The sequence below is a fragment of the Bombus terrestris genome, chromosome 12, assembly GCF_910591885.1.
Source record: "Bombus terrestris chromosome 12, iyBomTerr1.2, whole genome shotgun sequence".
Taxonomy (NCBI): domain Eukaryota; kingdom Metazoa; phylum Arthropoda; class Insecta; order Hymenoptera; family Apidae; genus Bombus; species Bombus terrestris.
Genome location: NC_063280.1, coordinates 8862886 through 8882663, shown reverse-complemented (window position 1 = coordinate 8882663; position 19778 = coordinate 8862886). Strand labels below are relative to the sequence as shown.

At 37.6% G+C, this 19778-nt stretch overlaps 1 protein-coding gene and 1 long non-coding RNA gene across 9 annotated transcripts in view; one reads left to right on the top strand and one right to left on the bottom strand.

Moving 5' to 3' along the window:
• Window positions 1–19778, bottom strand: part of LOC100649703 (lutropin-choriogonadotropic hormone receptor) — a 40991-nt gene that overhangs the window by 3608 nt on the left and 17605 nt on the right. For 3 of the 8 annotated variants that reach the window (XR_007225957.1, XR_001099222.3, XM_003399705.4), the window contains exons 2-12: window positions 6956–7027; window positions 5795–5866; window positions 5444–5512; window positions 4497–4640; window positions 3562–3702; window positions 2953–3018; window positions 2708–2851; window positions 2557–2628; window positions 2009–2301; window positions 473–652; window positions 190–384 (exon numbers count right to left, since the gene is read on the bottom strand). Coding sequence is in view for 6 of the 8 variants with exons in the window: in XM_003399705.4 (XP_003399753.1) it covers window positions 190–384; window positions 473–652; window positions 2009–2301; window positions 2557–2628; window positions 2708–2851; window positions 2953–3018; window positions 3562–3702; window positions 4497–4640; window positions 5444–5512; window positions 5795–5866; window positions 6956–7027 (1448 nt within the window). In the remaining 2 variants the exon portion in view is untranslated. Of the gene's footprint in view, window positions 1–189; window positions 385–472; window positions 653–2008; window positions 2302–2556; window positions 2629–2707; window positions 2852–2952; window positions 3019–3561; window positions 3703–4496; window positions 4747–5417; window positions 5867–5998; window positions 6658–6955; window positions 7028–19778 lie in introns of those variants that run through there. The other 5 variants (XM_012314928.3, XM_048410926.1, XM_048410927.1 and 2 more) reach the window with 5 other exon arrangements.
• LOC125386099 lies at window positions 8–2013 on the top strand. Its single transcript, XR_007225963.1, has 3 exons — window positions 8–106; window positions 184–1791; window positions 1872–2013. It is a non-coding gene; the product is annotated as an uncharacterized LOC125386099 (long non-coding RNA).

The following is a 19778-nucleotide window of genomic DNA, read 5'->3' as shown; positions in this document are numbered from 1 at the left end:
ACATATATATTTGAAACTATAAATTTGAATAGAAGAAGAAGATAGCGTAGAAGTAATAAGCTACACAGATGGCGTAGTGAAGAGATACTATACACAGTGACCTTAAGTAGAAAATGATTTTACGTCATAGAACGATATTTTTACATTCTTTACAGTATTTTTTTTTTTTTTTTTTTTTTGTAGTCGAACCTAGATAAATGCCCATAAAAAAGTCTGCTGCTGCAAGGTTGCAAACGAGAAATCGTGGGACATCCATCTTGCTCCTGGAGAATATTAACACGAACACTACAGTTCCATTCCCAAGCATGGCGAGCAGAAATACTACCCATACACCACAACGTAGAGTCCACCAGTCGAAGAGATCCTGGCAGGGTAGAAAAGGACCTGTAAATCGCGAAATATTTCAGACTTTTTCAAATACTGTGATTAAAAAGTTATCGAATGTCTGAAAAGAAGTTTGTGATAGAATTACCAGGTTGAGGTAGGCACTGTACGTGAGAAGGCAGTGTTCGAGCTGGTTGGGTAGCTCGGCTGTTTTGCTCTTCAAAATAATCCTCAACGTATGAGGGCAGGTTACCAGGGTACGTAAAATCTGAACCAAAGTTAGCCCAAAGTTCATTTATTTGCGAGCCAAATTTGTCGGTCATGTTATCTAGAACACGTCATCACTTCAGTGCTGCAAAGTCGTTTTTTTCATTTTTTTTTTTTTTTTATTTGATTTGAACGAATCGATGATCGAAGAGAGATATTTGGATGATTTCTCGCGTAGCAGAATGTGTGTTGTCGTGAACTTATGCCTTTTTTAACGATTCTCTGAGAATCTTCAATTAATGGCGAATTTAAAATAGAGTATATTGTAGTTTCGCTTGAGTATATGTTTTTGAGCTTTACAAGATATTCTTACGTTCATTGAAACAAAATTTTAATAATATGTACAAAGAAATACGCTGTATTAATAGAAATTAATTATAGGCGGAAAGTTATAATTATTTATGTTTTTTATTAATATTTCTGAACAATAGAAAGATTGATATCAAAGAGTTAAAAAGAGGAAAAGTACAGAAAAATGGAAAATTTGTCCATCAATTTTAACCTTGTTAATTGTAAAATGAATTTTAGATTCGCCATAGATGATAGTCGAAACATCATGTAATTTGTTTCAAGTGGGATACTTTATTTCTATCTTTGAAGCGTTTAATTCTCGAATGTCGAAATTTGTTTGTCCATGTGGGAAAACGGTGTTCGCATGTGGATTATTGGGAATGTTCTCAAAACTTGTACAGCTTGAATTTTCACTGAAACAGTCTTAAACAACGTAAATGAATTTATGCGGCTTGCGCTTTGCAGCATTTCAGTGTCGATCGACTCATAAACTAAAATGTAATAAGCTGAATTTTTAACAGGATAGAATTGTTTCACTGTTAATTGATTCATTTATTACTGCAAAAGTGATGTAGATATCTTCATCATTTCCGTTACAATGTTTTAATACGTTAGCGATCTCTGAAAACTTGTTACTTTCTTCATCTGTTAGTGAAGTATTTTGATACTGTTGTGAGTGGTGTCATGGTAAGATGATTAGTGGCAATGAGTAAAATAATCAAAGGAATCTTCAATTGATGCAGTTCAAACATATTTATATGTGTTTATATTTGAAGGTGCAAAAATACACAGATTGCAGCCGCGATAAAAAATACAGAGATGATAAAAAGGGCAAGAAGGAACTAGAAAATAGAAAAAAAAAAGATTTTTAATTCAATTATAAAGTTATATAAATTTTAAAAAAGAACGGTAAATATAATCTATTTATATAGATTTGTATTTATAATTTTTCTGTTGAATATCTTAAAAAAAGATTGAAATGTCGATAGAAAGATAAAAGGATTTCTTGAAAGAATAATGATAAATATAGAACAAAAGGAAATGTCGAACAGTATCAACTTGAAGTATCCAGACTATGAAAGCTCGAAGGATCTCAACCGGGGAATCAGTCGATTGAGCTACTTACTAAGCTGTGGCCAGATATCGGTAAAGCTCGAGTTCCAGAGGATCATATCGAAATCGTTGTCAGTGGGGAACAGGATAGACTCTTGAACGGAGGACTTGGTCACCGGATCCTCCACTTCGACCGACAGGAACGAGCAACAGTGATAAGCGTACGACAGTACCATCGTTTGCACACGTGGAAACCTTTCGGGAGCCGGGAATTCCCTTAATGCTGGGTTGTTGAATGTCTTGAGGTGTAACAGGCCTGACAGTCCCAATGTTGGCAGTGCTGGAAATACGTTATTCCCGAGATTTCTGAAATTTAAAAAATACAAAATAAATGTATAACGTGTAACAACAAGCCAATAAACCCTGCTTTTACTTGAAATTTCGTACGTTTAATTTTCTTTTTCATATAACAAATCACGAAAGAAAGGATAAATTTAACAAAATTTTTACTCTGCTCTTCGATTACTATTTACTCTATATAATTATACATAGAATTGTATATAGAAGATAGAATACAGTCATGGTTTTTAAAGTAAAAGTGAGATTTCCTTTGACACTTACAAATCCTCTAAATGTTTCGTCTCTTTAAACGCATCGGGATGAATATATTCGATGTAATTGCTCTCTAGATCCCTGAAACATAAAGTCCTCTTTTTTGAGACGATAACGGTGAACTACCTACACGGGATTAATTGCGAGAGACGACACTTACAACACCTGCAGCCTTGACAACCCGACGAACGCGTCGCTTGGGATCACTTGCAGCTTGTTGTTCGACAGAAGCAGGTCGTGTAACATGTTCAGACCTTTAAACGGCTCATCTGGCAATGAAGGAATCACGTTACTGGCCAAATCCCTGGAAAGAGAGATGTTTCCTTTTTATGTATAAGATAAATACTTAATTTTGCGAACTTCGTATTTACCCAACTATTTAATTATTGTTTTCTTAATACTTACAGAACCCTTAGTTCGCTGCAATTTCGTAAATTTGGCATCTCCGTTAGAAAATTCGATTTCATGTCGCTGGAAACGGTCAAAATAAATTTTAATAAATAAACAATCTCGATAGGGGAAGAAATAATATTTTTGAAATAAACAATCGAACGATTTTTATAAAGGGAGAATTCGGTGCAAGGTCGAATTACGAATTAATTATCGATAGAACCTGATTTTATTTTGAATCGATTGAAATTCTTTACATTAGTACGGCAATCGATTATAGTGAAATCTCGTTTAAGATACCTCAGACTAAATCGATATGAAATAAATTACCATAACACAATTTTATTATAATTTATTATTATAACTTTATGTTATGGTAATTTATTTCATATCGATGTGTGTGTACCGGACGGTTTGATGCGGCACAACCACTTATATTACGTATTATAATTTAATTTGCCATTAATCAAGTTATATCGACGTGTAATTAATTCGTTATAATAGAATGCTGTCTCAATCGCATTAAACTACCACGGTGAATTTATACTTCAGTCTTCGATATTCTACATCCTGTCGTACGTTTATTTGCATTAATCATTCGCGTTACAATCGAAATCCACTTACAGACTTTTCAATTTTGGACACTGCTCGCACAAACTTGTTGGAACGCTCGTCACTTGTGCGCGATCTAACCTCAATACCTCCAGCGATTTTGTCCCATTTAGATTCGGAAATATCCGTAATTCCTTCAGATTCGAAAGGATTCTAGAAAATAATTTCTACGTTACATTTTTTTAATAGACTTGGATTCTATTTAACGATAAACAGGCAGATTTAGACTTCAGTTATTCTCGACTTGGATCCAAAGGATCCAAAGGAAATATTTTCTATTTACATTGTTAAAGCATAATATAAAAGCTTTCGATTTAACTTCGTTTTGGAATATATCAAATTTCTGACATTCTTTTATAATACATGATCGAAAGTCGAAGTTCGACCAAATTTTGTTTTCTAAATTTGTATCTGAATTTATTTCTCAAACACGTTGTCCCACACGTATATCAAATTTAATTTTTTAAATTCATTTATTTCTTTCTCTTTCATTGTCCTTTCTCTTCGAGAAACAAATTTAATTATCTTCTTTACCGACAATACGCGAATGCTTTTTAAAATATAGATGCTTATTTTCTTGTATATCAATAATCCAATTACTCCCCGAATCTATTATTATAATTATGAGATCTCTGATGGAAGAGAGTTCGATCTTCGTGTCTGACCACAAGAATTGCTATAAGATTTATTTACTTCTAAGTAGAGTTAGCTGTTTTCGACGAGTATACTCGTCGCGAAGAAACGGCAATATTTTGTGTTATGACGAGCTCTGTCGGTAATAAAATTAAAAAATAAAACATCTTAATTCTATATTATAACGAGTATACTTGTCATCGTTTATTTTTTGCAACACGTTTTAAGTACACGCTTTTCAAAGTTTCCAAAGTAGTCGCAACAGCTAACTGGTTAACAGCTGACAAATCGTCTCGAGAAAGATCTATACTCACAATTTACGGAGCTTGCGTAGATTGCGGAAAGTGTTGCCGTGTATTTCCTTGATCGGATTTCCGCGTAGATCGAGCGACAATAGATTAGTGACACGCTGAAAAACGTATTCCTCCAGTGTTTCGATCCGGTTGTTCGACAGGGACCTACGGAACCGACGGAACATACACGAATACGACTTTCTTGGCTTCCTTCCTTTCGATGAAAACGGAAAACAAAAGGACCGGCGTCGATCTCTCTTTCGCGGTTTCGCTTGTTTCAGCAATTTTTAAAATTTTGTCATTATCTTCTTAACCATACATCGGCAATAGAAAAGCAGAAAGATCGAAGAAAAAGATGTTCCGCGGAATCATAACGATCATGATCACTCTGCATAAATCGCTTTGATCGTTTTAGTTTCGGAAGAATTTTAGAAATGTTGCGCGTGATATTACCGATAGTACATACATTGAATTTTTGTTCCAGCATTCTTCGGTCCTGACTTCCAGATAAATTACGATTCTGTATTTTCTTTTTACCGATGAGAGACGAATTTCGTTGATTCGCTTTTTTCTCTCTCTTTTTTTTTTATTAAAACACGACATCTTCTTTGTCCTATTTTCCTTTGCGAAGGGAAGTTTGTTCGCCGCAGTAACAAACTTTCAGTTAAAAAACGAGACAAAAGATAAAGCAGGAAGTTGGATGAAAAAGTTTAGAAGTCTTTTTATTGTTCAATTTAAATCTGAAGGTGCGGCTGCGATAACATTTCCTAGCAATGCAGAGTGATAATGGTTGGAACGATTAGGCGAACAATTTTCGTTAAGAAAACGGGAAATCTCTCATTATGGAGATAAAATCGCAATGATGTAACTATCCGATCGAAGGAGACGCGGCTCGATAAAGAAGTAGTATTCATAGAATGTAAAAAAAAGTTGTCAAATTACATTTTACTTAATCGATGCACACTTACAGGTCTTCAAGGCCAGAGAGCTTAACGATCGCGGTCGGAATTTTTGTTAAATAATTGTCATCGAGCTCCCTACAAAGCAGACAGAGAATTACAACTTTAAAAAAGATCCGCGTACACTACACGTGATCCCTTTTTATCTTTTTTTCTTTTCTCTCTTTTTTTTTTTTTTTTTTTAGCACATAACGGATCATCCGGTCTCCGTCTTTTTTCTTTTTATTATTCGAGCGATAAATTCTCTTACGAACACAGAGTAATCTTTCTTTTTCATTTTGCTTTTTCTCTCTTTGTTTTTCTTTCTTATTTCTTTTTTTTTTTTGCAAGAATTTTTGGTGCGATTTGTGGAACACTCACAATACTCGAAGGCTCGTTAAGTTCGTAAATGCATCGTCGGCGATCGTGTGCAAATGATTTCGTCGAAGTAATCTGGAAAAGACAGTAAAATACGTTTAAAAATGTGTGAAAAAAAATAAACGACAAAATTGTTGTCGGCTAAACGATGGATATATTCGTATTCTTGACCTATCTAGTGAATTGTTCTTTTATTATCGTTCTTACGTGAACTTTCGTTTCTTTTGTCTAACGACGCGCACCAGTCCAGTACAGTTCAGTTACTCTAGCGGATACATTTGATTGTAACGACTCTGTTCTAGAAGCGTTGTATATCGATCGTTGCATTCCCATTAAATAGAATTGTTTTATCGTTCTAACAATCGTGAATGGACAATGTCTGCGTTGTTTCAGCGTTTCGAAGAAATTAGGCGTTACATTTATATTGTTCGTACGATGATGCACGTATTTGCTGATTATCGTAACTTATCGAATAAAGTAATAATTAGATAATTATTGGCGCTTGATAGTTTTCGATATATTATATCCACCCAAAAGTTTCTTTCGTTTCGTAAAGAAATAATAGATGCAGCACATTTTCTCTCTTATACTGTTTTATTAAATTACGTATGATCCATTTTGTTCTATTTTGTCATTGCCAACTAATGACAAAATCCCCAGTCACTTAGTTGCCAACCCAATAGGACAAAGATCACAGCATTTGATAGATTACGATTCGTGTTTGTAGAAAGATGCATTGTTGCAAAAGACATATTTGTAAAAGAAAGACACTATTGCAATTAGGGCAAGATTATTGCAATTAAGGTATAAATATTGTTGTTATTTCTGTATTCAGAGGTAGCATCACAACAGCTATTATTTTATTCTTTGGATAAATCTATCATACCGTTCTAAACCGAAAAATATTTATTGCACTTTCTTATATGGACTAGGGATAAAATCAAAAGAACATCTTAAACCTATCGATTAAATCTATCGATTGTATCTAGAACTATCTTCTAGTTACTATTTATTGTAACTAGCGCATCTGCATATGGACGACGAGCACGAACTCACGTTGTCATTTTCAACAAATATATATATTGCAATAGCGTACGTATCTAATAATATGTGTCAGATAAATATATGTATAAGGGAAATCTATCATTTCCTCTCTGTACTTACAACACTTCAAGATTGAAAATTCGATGGAAGGCACGGGCTGGAATGTCTGTTATGTTGTTGCTCGTTAGGTCTCTGCAACATCCAACGAAAAGTACAATGAATGCAAACATCTGTATCAATACATACTGTTAAATATATCGTTAAAGTGATAGTCACAAACAGACCATAGATAGACCATAGATAAATAGATAGATAGACCATAGATTCTAGACCATAGAAAATGATCGTGTTAGCCTATCGTTTCAAGCAAAAGTAATAGACGACTAGAACTATTCGTCGTGTTTGTTCCCTGCTTTTTGTAATTATTACATGCGACATTATTACAAGTTACGTCCAACACGTTGTTCGCTGGTCTGTTATCCGCGACAAAAATGGAACTTGCATAACACAAAGCGTATATATGGTAATTCGATGGTCGAATTAGCCGAGATATTCGATAACGATAAGGGGAATTGTTTGTAATTTTTCTTTTTGTCCTTAGTATCCCGGCCCTGTTATATAACGTAAATATAAAGTCAGAAGAATAAAGAGGAAGGAGAAGACGGGTAATGGAACGAAGAAAGAAATGCAAATAGTACGGGCCCGTAAAACTGAAAATTTATTAGCCGCCGTCACCTACGTTCTGTATTTTCAAGCGTGAACCGTCGTCAAACGTTCCTGACGAGTCCCCTCCTCTGCTTAGCTGCCTTCCCAATTTCACACCCGCCTCACGAGACAGGACAGACGCGCCGAGTTTACGACAGACCGATTCTACTTCGGTGCGCTCCTCTAGACACCCTCTACATACCGGGTGTCTCGAAACCACTTGTATTTCGCCGTTTCGTCGACCAATTGTCGGTCCAATGAATTTTTGCGTATCTCGTCGTTTGTACGTCGCATCGTCGTACGATACGTTGTGACGCAGCAATTTCGATAGAAATTTCGATTTTCTGTTAGAGAACGATATCTTCGTTACCTTTTTTATTTTTTACATTTTTACATTTTTACGTTACATTTTTTATTTTTATCCGCTAAATATAAGTTTGCTCTACTATGATTATTTCACACGCTTCTACGTGTTATACCGCAACACGCGTTTTGCAGACTTTTGGAACTCGGAATTAAAAAAACCCAAGTCAAAAATGCGCGTAAACATCCGCAATTTGGCTATTAGTATCTCGTCGATTTAGAGTTACTTTATCAAAAATCGCGCGCTGTTACTGCCAATCGTTGTGAAGATTATACGAATATAATTTATACTATTAGCTTGTCCCGAAAGTGTCTTTCGCTATCTGCGCGCAGCTACTTCATCTGGCGACGTTTATACAAACGTGGAACTTAATCTGCGAAATGTAAACGGGACAGCGTAATAGAAGAAAATGGTCACCGTACGATTCAATGAGATGATAATAAATTTCAAAATAATAATAATAAATTGAATAAAAGAGGAAATGTTATGCAACTAACATTTCTTTACAAAACGAAAGAAAGCTTTGGGACAAGCTAACGTAATCGTTGCACGGAAGAAATATCGTAGAGTAAGCGTGAAGATCGTATGGCGAGCATAGGGCAGGAAAAATAAGAATTCGTAGAAATTTCCATACAATTGCGTTTGTATGCCATCTCCCTCTTTGCGTATCCGATCACCGTGTTTTACGGCCACCTGTAAGCTGGATACAATTCGGCGAAGCGTAAGCTCCTCACGCGGCAACAGCAAATCTGGGAAAATTCTGTCGCTCGTCGTTTTAAATATCGTTCGTTTTACACGGCCGTAAAGTGATTTTCCAACGGACGGTGGTCATATTATCCTCGGTATAGTATCAATTACGTGCTGGTTACCCCTTAACGGCCGCATAAATTCGCCGATATCGAGCACGAAGCCACTTGAACACCACGGATATAGAATGACTGTTCGAGTGTATCCGTCTGTTTAAATGGCTGACGCGTGACCCGACGATTTATGCGCTTAGAGTCCTGGCTGCTAGAGGCAACACCGGTATTTTCGCTAATTTCGATCGTATTCGAAGCTTGATAGGTATTAGATAGGAGGCAAATAGTATTCGAACGGTTACCATAGAAGACACAACGTGAGGAAGATGTAGAAAATGAAATACAACGTGAGGAAGATGCAGACAATGAAATACAACGTGGACAATATCGTGCTCGCTAGGTGAAGCATCTTGAAATTTTATCGGCGCTACGCAGCGAGACGCGACTACTGCCATTGCTGTTGGAAAAACTTCAGCTCAATCTGAAGGTATATACAGGGTGTCTCCGATTTAAATGTCGAAACTTTAGAACCTCGTATGGTGGCGATAAACTAAGAAGAGAGAGAGAGAAATAAAAAAAGAAACAGGGAGAGATTTGCTGGTTTTTGATAAATTTTGGAGAAAATCGCGAATTATTCGTGTTGACTATTTTATAATTAATAATATATTATTATAAATAACAGTAATAATTGATGGCAAGATGAATAAATAGATGTAAATAAATAAGAGAAGAAAAGATTTTTGTTCCTTTTCTCTCGATTTTCTCCAAAACGAAGCAAAAGAACGAGCAAATCTCCGATGGTTTGTTTCATCGATACTTTGACCATCGACTGAAGTCGATACATTTTCGCAGAGAACGAAGAAATGCGTCGAATGGTATGTAAAACGACGTATAAGAAAATAGAGATGATTTCGAAATCTTTGAAACGCCTCCATTTTCGGAAAAACACGTGCGCCACGTGGCTCATCACTCGAAACCGTTCGAATTTTCCTAATGAAAATCTTTTGCCTATGTTCTACTGTTTTAACGCTATGGCTCGTCCCAGTCGCTGGAAACATCCTGTATACTTGCTACACTCGTACAATATATAAATATCTTGTTGTGCACCTCCTAAGTACATTTTCAGATTTGTTCCAAACTTTATCGATACAGTCGCGACAGCCGGATCTCGTTGCGGTGCTAAGAAAATTTCAAAATGTTCCATATAACGCGCGTGATATATTCGTAAAGGATCTTAGCAAATGCTCAAATGCTTTTGCGAAGTTAAACCGCTATGTGCCTTCTTCTTCCCCTGTCTTCCATTTCCTCCATTTCTTAAACGAACGTCGAATGAAGAACAACGTTGATAAGCACCTCGCGAATATTAAAAAAAAAGAGATAGAAATGCAAAAGAAAACGAAGCTCCGTTGTTCCGTGTGGTTTGCGTGTTTCCACACATCGATCGAGTTAGCTTACGCAGGCGCATCCGCGAATTCTGCTAAACTTGTGGAAGACAAAGATATTATTTAACAGAATGAAACTTCCTGCGGATCCCTTGATCCGTTTCTTTACTTAATTTCCGGTATTCCAGGGAATTCGATTTCGTCGATTCTGTCTTCGCGATACGAATCTTTTCGAAGCGTACACGCGTGTCTGCGCGGAGCAAAGCGTCTGCCGTCGAAATTGCCGAAAAACCGAAAGCGGAGCGAAGTTTTATTAGATCGGGGAGATCGCGCGGATAATGTGAAAATTGCTTAAATCGTGAGACGAACTCTCGTTGGTTAAGCTGGATCGATCGTACGAAATCTTAGATGAAAGTGGAACAAAAGTGATGTTTTACGAGAACGCGAAGAAAAAGAGGGATATCGTGAATGGTTACTCGAGTCCAACGAAGTGAATAGAAATTCCATAACGTCGGATTTCAAACGAATCGAATTTTATCCGAAACGATACAAATCCGATGACTTCATATACACGCGTTACTCGTTATCAGCTTATCAATTATCGATACAAGAGACAATACGAATGATACAAGATATAGATTTATACAGGTAGATAATCGTATACATTGTAGGAATAGACGTATATAAGTTGTTGTATGGACGCCTAATAGAATTTTGATTATGGAGCAGGGATTTTCGTGTAACTTTCGAAACCAAAGTGATTTTTATGAATTTTTTGTTTTGGGCTAACCACTGGTCGTATGGGACTACGTCTTTCCCCGATGCAAATACATAGTCTTGCAAAACTTACAAACGTTACCTTCTTGTTTCAAATCTTTTATTTATTGTAGATTATACTTGTGATCATCTTTGACGATGTAATCATTGTTAATTTATGAAACATAAAGCCACATCACAGTCATCGAAATGCAAAAGTTAAGAAATTTCCCCTTTGTACTTTAAAACTTGTTGAGAATTGTAGATTTTAGTCGAAATAAAAGTAAAGGAACACTAAGATTACACTTAGAATTTATATTAAAATAGTTTTAGATTTACTTAATAAACAATTTCCAGGATCTTCGTCGATATACAGGGTGGTTGGTAACTGGTGGTACAAGCGGAAAGGGGGTGATTCTACGCGAAAAAAGAAGTCGAAAATATAGAATAAAAATTTTTCGTTTGAGGCTTGGTTATCGAGAAAATCGACTTTGAATTTTCGCTCGGTACGCGCGCACTTTATCGCGTCTCGTTATGACGGATCTCACTGTAGATCGTTGTCTCGATGGATATTATCGCAGTTTATGTTTGTTACTGCTGTAACGGAAAATTAGGAATACGTAACGAAATAATATGAAGTAATCATAAAGTTTATTATTACAAAAATTGCTGAAAATGTTGCCCATTCTGTCGAACACATACTTCTGCTCTTCTAATTAAATTTCTATGAACACTTTCTAAGTCGATTTTCTCGAAAACAAAGCCTCGGAGGAAAAATGTTTATTCTATATTTTCGAATTCTTTTTTCGCGTAGAATCACCCCTTTTCCGCTTGTATCACCAGTTACACCAACCACCCTGTATATTTACGCACGTCTCAGCACTTTCCTTGTCTCGCCATCTTCCATACCAGACTACTAACGGAACAGTTACATTCATCTGTTTTTCGAGACACTGTGCACACACATACTTCCATACACTCATATTCACATATGCGTGTCACTACTACGCGGCCAATTTAGTCTAGCACAGAAAATTATCCATATCTCAATAAAACTATAAAAATGTTCAGTCCCATCCAACTAGTACTTAGATCAAAGAAAAATCCATGAGAACCAACTTTCTTTTATCTTCTGGTTCTGCCCTATTTTGCACGTGTTCTGCTTCGATATTTGTAGCTGGAAATCGCCGCAAAGAATACTAATCGCTAAACTGCGTGTTTTTACGTAAACGCGTATTTCTACGGAGATCGTTAAAGGAACGGAACCTGCATAGAGGTCTGTTTCGTCCTTTAAATTTCATAACGACTACTTTACTTCGTACACTTTTCCATATCCACGCATATACTACTCCTGAACATTTTCACGTTTAAAAATTTTCCACGGATGCATAAAAATTAATTTCTACCAATTACTCATAATTTACGTAGTTTGTACGAGGATCGTTCGGAAAGTAGTTCCAGGTCCTCGTTTACGTACAGAAAGCATACACCAAACGATGGAACGAAGTTACAGAAGGTCGCCTAGCTTCGTTCACGTGTCGACGTAAATTATACGAAATTTTATGTTCGAGCAGCAAACGTTATCGTATCGTTTCGTACGTTTTAAAATACCGTGGCGAGTTAAGAAGAATGTGAAATTGAAGAATCGAGTGCCGAGAACATTTTCAAGGATACGTTTCGAGTTGGGCCAACGTTCACGGACAGATGTACTTGACTTTTATCTTCCGAAAGGAATTCGCCATCGAATCGTCGTAGTTTACGTCTGTTTGATAAGATTATGGGTGAATTATCGAGAAAACGGCGAGTTAGAAGAGACGGGCGTTCGACGAGTATGAGAAAGCTCGTGGCGGAGGAGCTGGAGAACGCGTGTGCCACTTCTTTGCGAATGATAGACGCGTGGAACGAGCTAAATTGCCATCTTCTTCTATTTTCTAGAATTCCAAGAGCTTGCGAGTGGACAACGCTCCGCAACAAACGATGATTTATAGAACGACGCGAAACGATAGCTTCGCGAACTCGCGGAAGCGTACGACGAAGCTGTAGAAAAATTGGTATAGAAAGTGTTCGAATAAGGATAACGATTGCATTGAAAGATAGCTTGCTATGTACGTGTGATAAAGTTAGCCGCTTGTATAGAGTTACGTTAATTAATCTTAATTATACTTATGATGGTAATATAGTTTGTAAGTTAGAAATAAGATTTGTATGGACTATAAGATAGAAACGAGATTTGTATGGACTATAAAGTAGAAATAAGATGTATATGTCCAGAAACAGAGACAGCGTGTGTATGGAGGCAGATAAATAAAGAGATAAATTCGTATGCTAAAGGTACAAATAAGGAGAATTTTCCAGGACGCGTTTGTATGGTTGTTACATGAAATCGGATATCACGTATTTCTGAATGATCAATGGTAGTTGATGAATTGTCTAAGAAGTTCTTATCGCTTAACACTTTGATACAGCGCTGATCAATGAAGTATGTAAGAAAAAATACTTTCTTACATAGCATTTGTGTTTAATTTCTTTTTATTTGGAAGTAATTTACAATCGATTCTCATTGAGAATTATAAGTAAATTACTCTGGCATGGTACTATAACGTGAATAATAAATGATTATCGTATGTTTGATTCTAGCTGAATCTAATGTTTAAATCTACAGGGTAATGTCCTTTTAGCCTGCGGATCTGATCCGTCGCGTCAAGTAATTGAATAACTAATGGCTTTTGGTGGTTGTTAACTCTTATGTTATATCTATTACTGAATTTGGATATTTCTTCTTTAACTGTGGGTGCCTTAAGGTCGCGATGTATTGTTTCCTTGGTAACATACCAAGGTGCATCTATTAAGGATCTTAGAGTTTTCGATTGGAATCGTTGAAGAATTTCTATGTTGGAATTACTCGCTGTTCCCGATAGTTGGTCGGCATTTTTAATGGAAAAATATTTCACAGAATTTTTCAGTAGCGAAAGCGAAAACTTCGAAGGAATTCAAGTATGATAAACTATTCTCTTCCAGATTATGAAGCTTCCTTCTGTGCTTCTGATTTACGAAGCAGTCTTCTACGATAATGGAGGAAGTGCTGCATATTTGGAATATCAGCTTGTTTAAGGCGAATAAAATATTATGGCATAAGATAGAGAAACGAATAAAATCGCGTTTTATTTATATTTATTTATATTATAAGGGAAATGAATAAACTTCGACGTTTCAAACTTTCGGTAACAGCGAAAAGCAAAAAGTATATGAAACTTTGATCCGATTGAAAAATTGCAAAATATTGCTGTTTCTTCGTGACGAGTATACTCGTCGAAAACAGCTAACTGGTTAAGATAGTTGTCAGTACTGCAGAGTGAATCGCTTGATCCTTGTGTATTAATTAATTCTACGGCTTCGTGAACAATTCTGTCACTGCCCTCGAGAGTACAAAATGTGACGTGAAATTTTAGGCTCTTAATGTTTCGATTTAACGTTACGAATTCGGAATTCTGAAGAGAAACCTACCGAGAAGGGTGCTGTAGGCCTCTTCCGTGATGCGAATTACGAGGACAAAAGGGATGAAGTGTTTCTTGTGAAATTCGTGAGTACACTGTGAATGTACTGGTTAATGAGCGCAAAAGTTACACCTGTATCTACTACAAGTAAATTTGAAGACTTAGAACTGATACTTATAAAGTCTAGTCCCTACGTTGTGCGATTTTTGTGTCCGATTAAATCGTAGGAGAAAGTAATTCTATTATCTTCTCGTTTTTTAATCAATTAACGTTTGACGAGTATACACGTCGTCGTTTATATTTATTTACACTAACTCCGTGAGAAATTTCTGAAACTAAATTCCGCAGTTAACCGGTTGAACTTATACAGCGAAGGTAAATTGGAATATCGCTTACGAAATCGTTACTTTTTAACATTTTTAATTTACCGTAAATCGGCCTTTTGCTGCAGATTCGGTTCAACAAATATCAAAGTTACGATTCGTCGGCCAATGTCTCTGGTTAACGGATCGTTCGCCCTTATCGTTTGCGGTGTCACGAGTTGGATAAAGTTAGTAGCTTTTTAGGTAGTTTGGTATTTGAAATTACCAACAGTGTTCCAAATGCGCTGCATTTTCTCTGTCTATTCTAATACGGTCTCGCAGCTTGACGAAACAATAACATACATTTACGCCACTTTTGCACGTTGTTTCGCTGCCTGGCGTTTAATAGCTCGATTAACCCCGTTCGTCACGCTCATTACGCTAAGATGGTAGAATGGAAAAGCTACCTCCGCTGCAAGCAACGTGCCCAACATCAAGCACGAAGCCGAATCTAGGTTAGATGGGAAGAATCGAGCAGTATCAAACTCTATCGGATCTTTATGGTAATCGACGAGAAAAACTTCCGAAATTAGCTGGGTACATTCTCCGAATCCTTTTGTTCAACGAATCGTAACCGAGCGCAACTCTGACGTATACGCTTGGTTGGAAATTTATATTCTAAGATTTTATTATTTATTTATGTAAAATGAATTAAACAGGCGTTGGTTAAACAGGAAACGATGGTTATTTAACGTGAACTAACTACAGTAATGTGCTATAAGTAAAACAACTAAATAGTTAATTTACAACCCTCGTCACCACGGTTCCAACGCTCTCTTTCACGCGGGCCACGCTCTGTCGACAACGCTGACAATACCCTGACTTCTCGACTCACACTGATTGTTAATTCGTCTTTCTCCCTTAGCATCCCTTTGTCTTTTTAAAGGCCAGGGTCACGTAGATCCTTCTTCGGTGCAACTGTTCGACCGAAGGACCGACGACAAATTGATGGACCCGTCGGCACTTCGACTTTCTCGCGACATTGTTTATGGTTCTCCCGATATTTCTCAGGCCATTTGTCTACGATACTACAATATGTACGCGATTCCACGGTTTAACCAGTTGTTTGTCGCGACCTCTTTGAAAACATTGAAAAACGTGTCGCGAGAAGTAAGCGATGACGAGTATACTCGTCGAACACGGAGTACGCGTGGCTGTTACAATATAGAATTAAGTTGTAACGAAGTGACTGTTTTATTTGTGGATTTTATCACTGACAGGGCTCGTGAGAGAAGGAAGAACGGAAAAAGACGAATATTTCGCGTAACACGCAGCCAGCGATTGCCCGATCCGAAAACTTTCCTTCGTAATGCTTCCTCGTCAACGGCTGTTTTTCGTTCGAGCGATGGCCAGACACGAAGAACAACGACGTTTATGAATTTCAAAAGACTCGGCCCCCATGGTCGTACGTTTTCATAATCGCCACCGATTAATCATTCTGTCGGCTCTCCTTATCCGACCTGTTTCACGCTTGGCTAAGCAAACATCGATCCATCCGACGCAGGCTCAAGATGAGACTCGTCGAAAACGAAGCAGAACGAGAAGGATGCATTGATTTTTCGCGCCGACTGAACGTCGCTCGAATAAAGAAGAAGAAAGAAAGAAAAGCGAAGAGAGAAGAAGAAGAAGAAGAAGAAGAATAGAGAAGAAAGAACGTGAACTCTATGCAAGGTTTGCCTTTCTTCCAGCATCTTTGCCTCGGTAATGAAAGTTTTTTGGCTCCCAAGGAAAGGTTTCGCGGAGTTTCAGGAAGAGGACAGGGAGGCTGTTTGCGTTCAATGGGAATGTTCGATGACTTTTTCAAGAGGAAGTTTCGCGGAGGGGATCGTTTGCAAGAGGGAATTGTAGTTTCTTGGATCGGGGGAGAGAAATGGATGGCGAATGCCTGGAGAACTTTTCCTTCGCGCGTCTCGTGTAGCGTGGAGCAGCGGTGAGCCACGGATAGAAGTTTACCGTAACGAGAGACGCGTTTACGCGGAACTACCTACCCGTGCGATGCGTCTTTCTCTGACAATTTATCTTCCTTGCCATCTCTTTAAACATCTTCTTCGGCAGTTAGTTGAATTTCAAAAAACGCCATGGTAACGCCACATCGTCGAAGAAACGGCGAAATACTTCGCGGACAATGTGGAAAATAATCGAAATAAACATGGAATCGTTGTTGGATAATCCTAGAAGAATTTTTACGCTAAGTGGCAATATTTTCACGAACATGGTAACTGCTACGCTTCGCAGTAAAAACGGTACGTTGGATACAAAGTTCTCGAAAAATGGCTTTTATCGATCGCAATTTTTTCCGACTGGGTCGAAAATAAAAGAAGAGAAGAACAGCGAGGAACAAGAGGATCCGGGAACGACGAGGGATCGGTCATTTGGAGGCGGAACGGAGGCGGGTGTCATCGTTATTCCAATCGTAGTCGTCTCGCTACTTTTCATCATAGGTTTATCTCGGTCTTTTTTGGCTCTTTCTCCCTCCCGTATGTCGCATTGTTCCACAAATAATGCAGCCTCCGTCTTTTTTACGAGCTTACTGCAGTAAAAGGGAAATGATCCCTCTACTGTGTTCGAACGATCGATTGCTGGAGGGTAGTTTAGCCGGTTCGAGGACTACACCGATTTTCCATCCGCTTTTCATTATGTTATCGTAGCTTGAGTAGAACGGAGCGATGATTTTCTGCGAGGGGACAAAAGGCACGAGCATAAAGCCCATTGTCGGTGTAATATTTCTGTATCAAGTAATGTTTAAACCATTCACGGACTGATCGTAAATTGAATAAAACAAGAATTTAAAAGAAAACGATACCCGATCACGCTAACCTCGGAAGATAAAAAAAGCAGGACATATACTTTAGTTTCATTCAGCAAGATATGAGGTACACGTTCGGATAATTTCAAGCAACCGATATAGTTATCGAATTTGCGGCGACAAGCGACGTTTAAAAGTGCCGTAATCGAACGTTCACGGTACTTACAGAACGTATAATAATCGCCATTGAGAGAATTTTTAATCGGCGCGCGTACGCGGCTACGGTATTTTTAAACGTTGCATATCTGTAAATTCGGTAAGGATATCAGTTACTTAAAAATATCTGAACGTGTATAGCACGTCGTATCTCTGACAATTAGCAAAACGCGTGTATCTTTTCTTTTAAAGATATTCGCTGTACCCGTTTCCTTTTAGTTTAATATTTTTCGACACCGTGGAAAACCTATAGGTAAACACGCTGTAACCATAATGTTGTTTCGTTTGACGCAAGCAAAATTTCTGAATTCCAGATCATCCCGAGGTCACAGTATAGTAGATGGTCGAATTCATTCTGAACACGGCCACAAGTCCGTGAAATTCAAAATTGATTCCTTGTTGAAAAATATGTTTTTCTTTTTCTACATGAATTGATTAATTCAATTGATTGATTCAAATAGGAAATTCAAACTTACAGAGTCACGAATAATCATAGATCGATATGAAGACTGTAAGCAAAATCATGCAAGTGAATCATCTATTCCTAATCCGAGTGTATGTAATAAAATAAAAAGAATTAACAGAAATTCGTCGTTTCGAGAACAGATCGTTTCATAAATTTCGTCGTGTTCCTTGCCTGGATTTTAATACGACGTTACATCAATTCGTTAATGTAAATGTCACGTTAGTTTCATGATTTATCAGAGGAACAATCCTCCAATTCGTCGTATGTTTTTTTATTTATGCTCGATGCTTTGAAACATTATTATTATTATTATCTTCATCAATATCATAGAACGATTCACGGTCAATAAACGGGCGATCTAGTTCCAGCGTGTACGAGAATCACGCGAGTTTAGCTAGTGAATGACCCGCGATTTGCATGACACAACTACTCGAGACCTCGCTAATTTAAGATGATGTGTTACGTTCGAATGACCTTACGTGGTAGATCATTGAACTCGTTTCAACGTACGCTATTGTGCCATGAATGAACATCTACGCTATTCTATCTAAAAAGTTTTACATAAAACCAACGAACAATTGTACGCTATTCTATTTAAAAAAATTAGTCTTACGTAACACGAATGGAAATCTATACTATTCTATCTAAGAAAAGTTTCATATAAAATGAACGAGGACTTGTACCAATCTATCTAAAAGAAAAATAAGAGTTTTACGTAGAACGAACGAAAATCTACGCCGTTCTATCCAACAAATGTTTTATATCGAACGAACGAACGATCTGCACTATCCTATAAATAAAATAAATCTTCTGGACGATCTCGACGAAGGATAATTCGCGCGTACTCGTGAACAGACGTAATATATTCTGCGGAACGTCGAACAACTTTTCTGACAACGATCGCCTCGTTCCCGAGAGATATTTCTGAACAACGACTATTAACGTTAATGAAAACGCGTGGAATAACAATGAAGCTCGAACGATTCGATTTAACAAGTATTTCTACGAAATCGACCTGGCATTTAATATTAGATTCTTAAGTCTGTGATTTATCTAACTGTGAATTTATCGTGTTTCGGGTTAGCCCGCTGTAAATTTAGTATCGCGTGATTTACGATATGGATCTAAGGAGAAATAAACCCGCGTCCAGAGAAAGCGCGTGTCTGGATCGAACAATTAGAAAAAAACCTACTCACGAGAATTAATGCGCCGTTCTGTTCCGACTTCTAAATTTACTGTCAACGTTCGCTCGATAACGACCCTTATATTACACCGGGTAGAACCATTCTGGTCCTCCGTATTACGCCATACGATCAAGATATTAGATTACGCGTGTCGTGCAAGAGAGAAAAACGCGTAACAGCAGTTGGAAAATGTCCGAGAAGAGGAGGAGGAGGAGAAGCCGCGATTCCGCATCGATTTCGTTTCCCACCGATGATAAAATTCACCAGGACAGGGACGAGGTGATTCGTCTTCTATTTATGACCGGTCGTTTTTCACGAGAATACTCGAAAACTTTCGCGGTGATATAAAAGCTACCGTATGACAACGGGCGATGGGTCTGACCAGGAGTTCTCTATCCACTGGAGATCGGTTTCGCGTCGGATGAACGAATTAGAGGATTCACGCTTCGTAGACGCGTATTGGGCTGG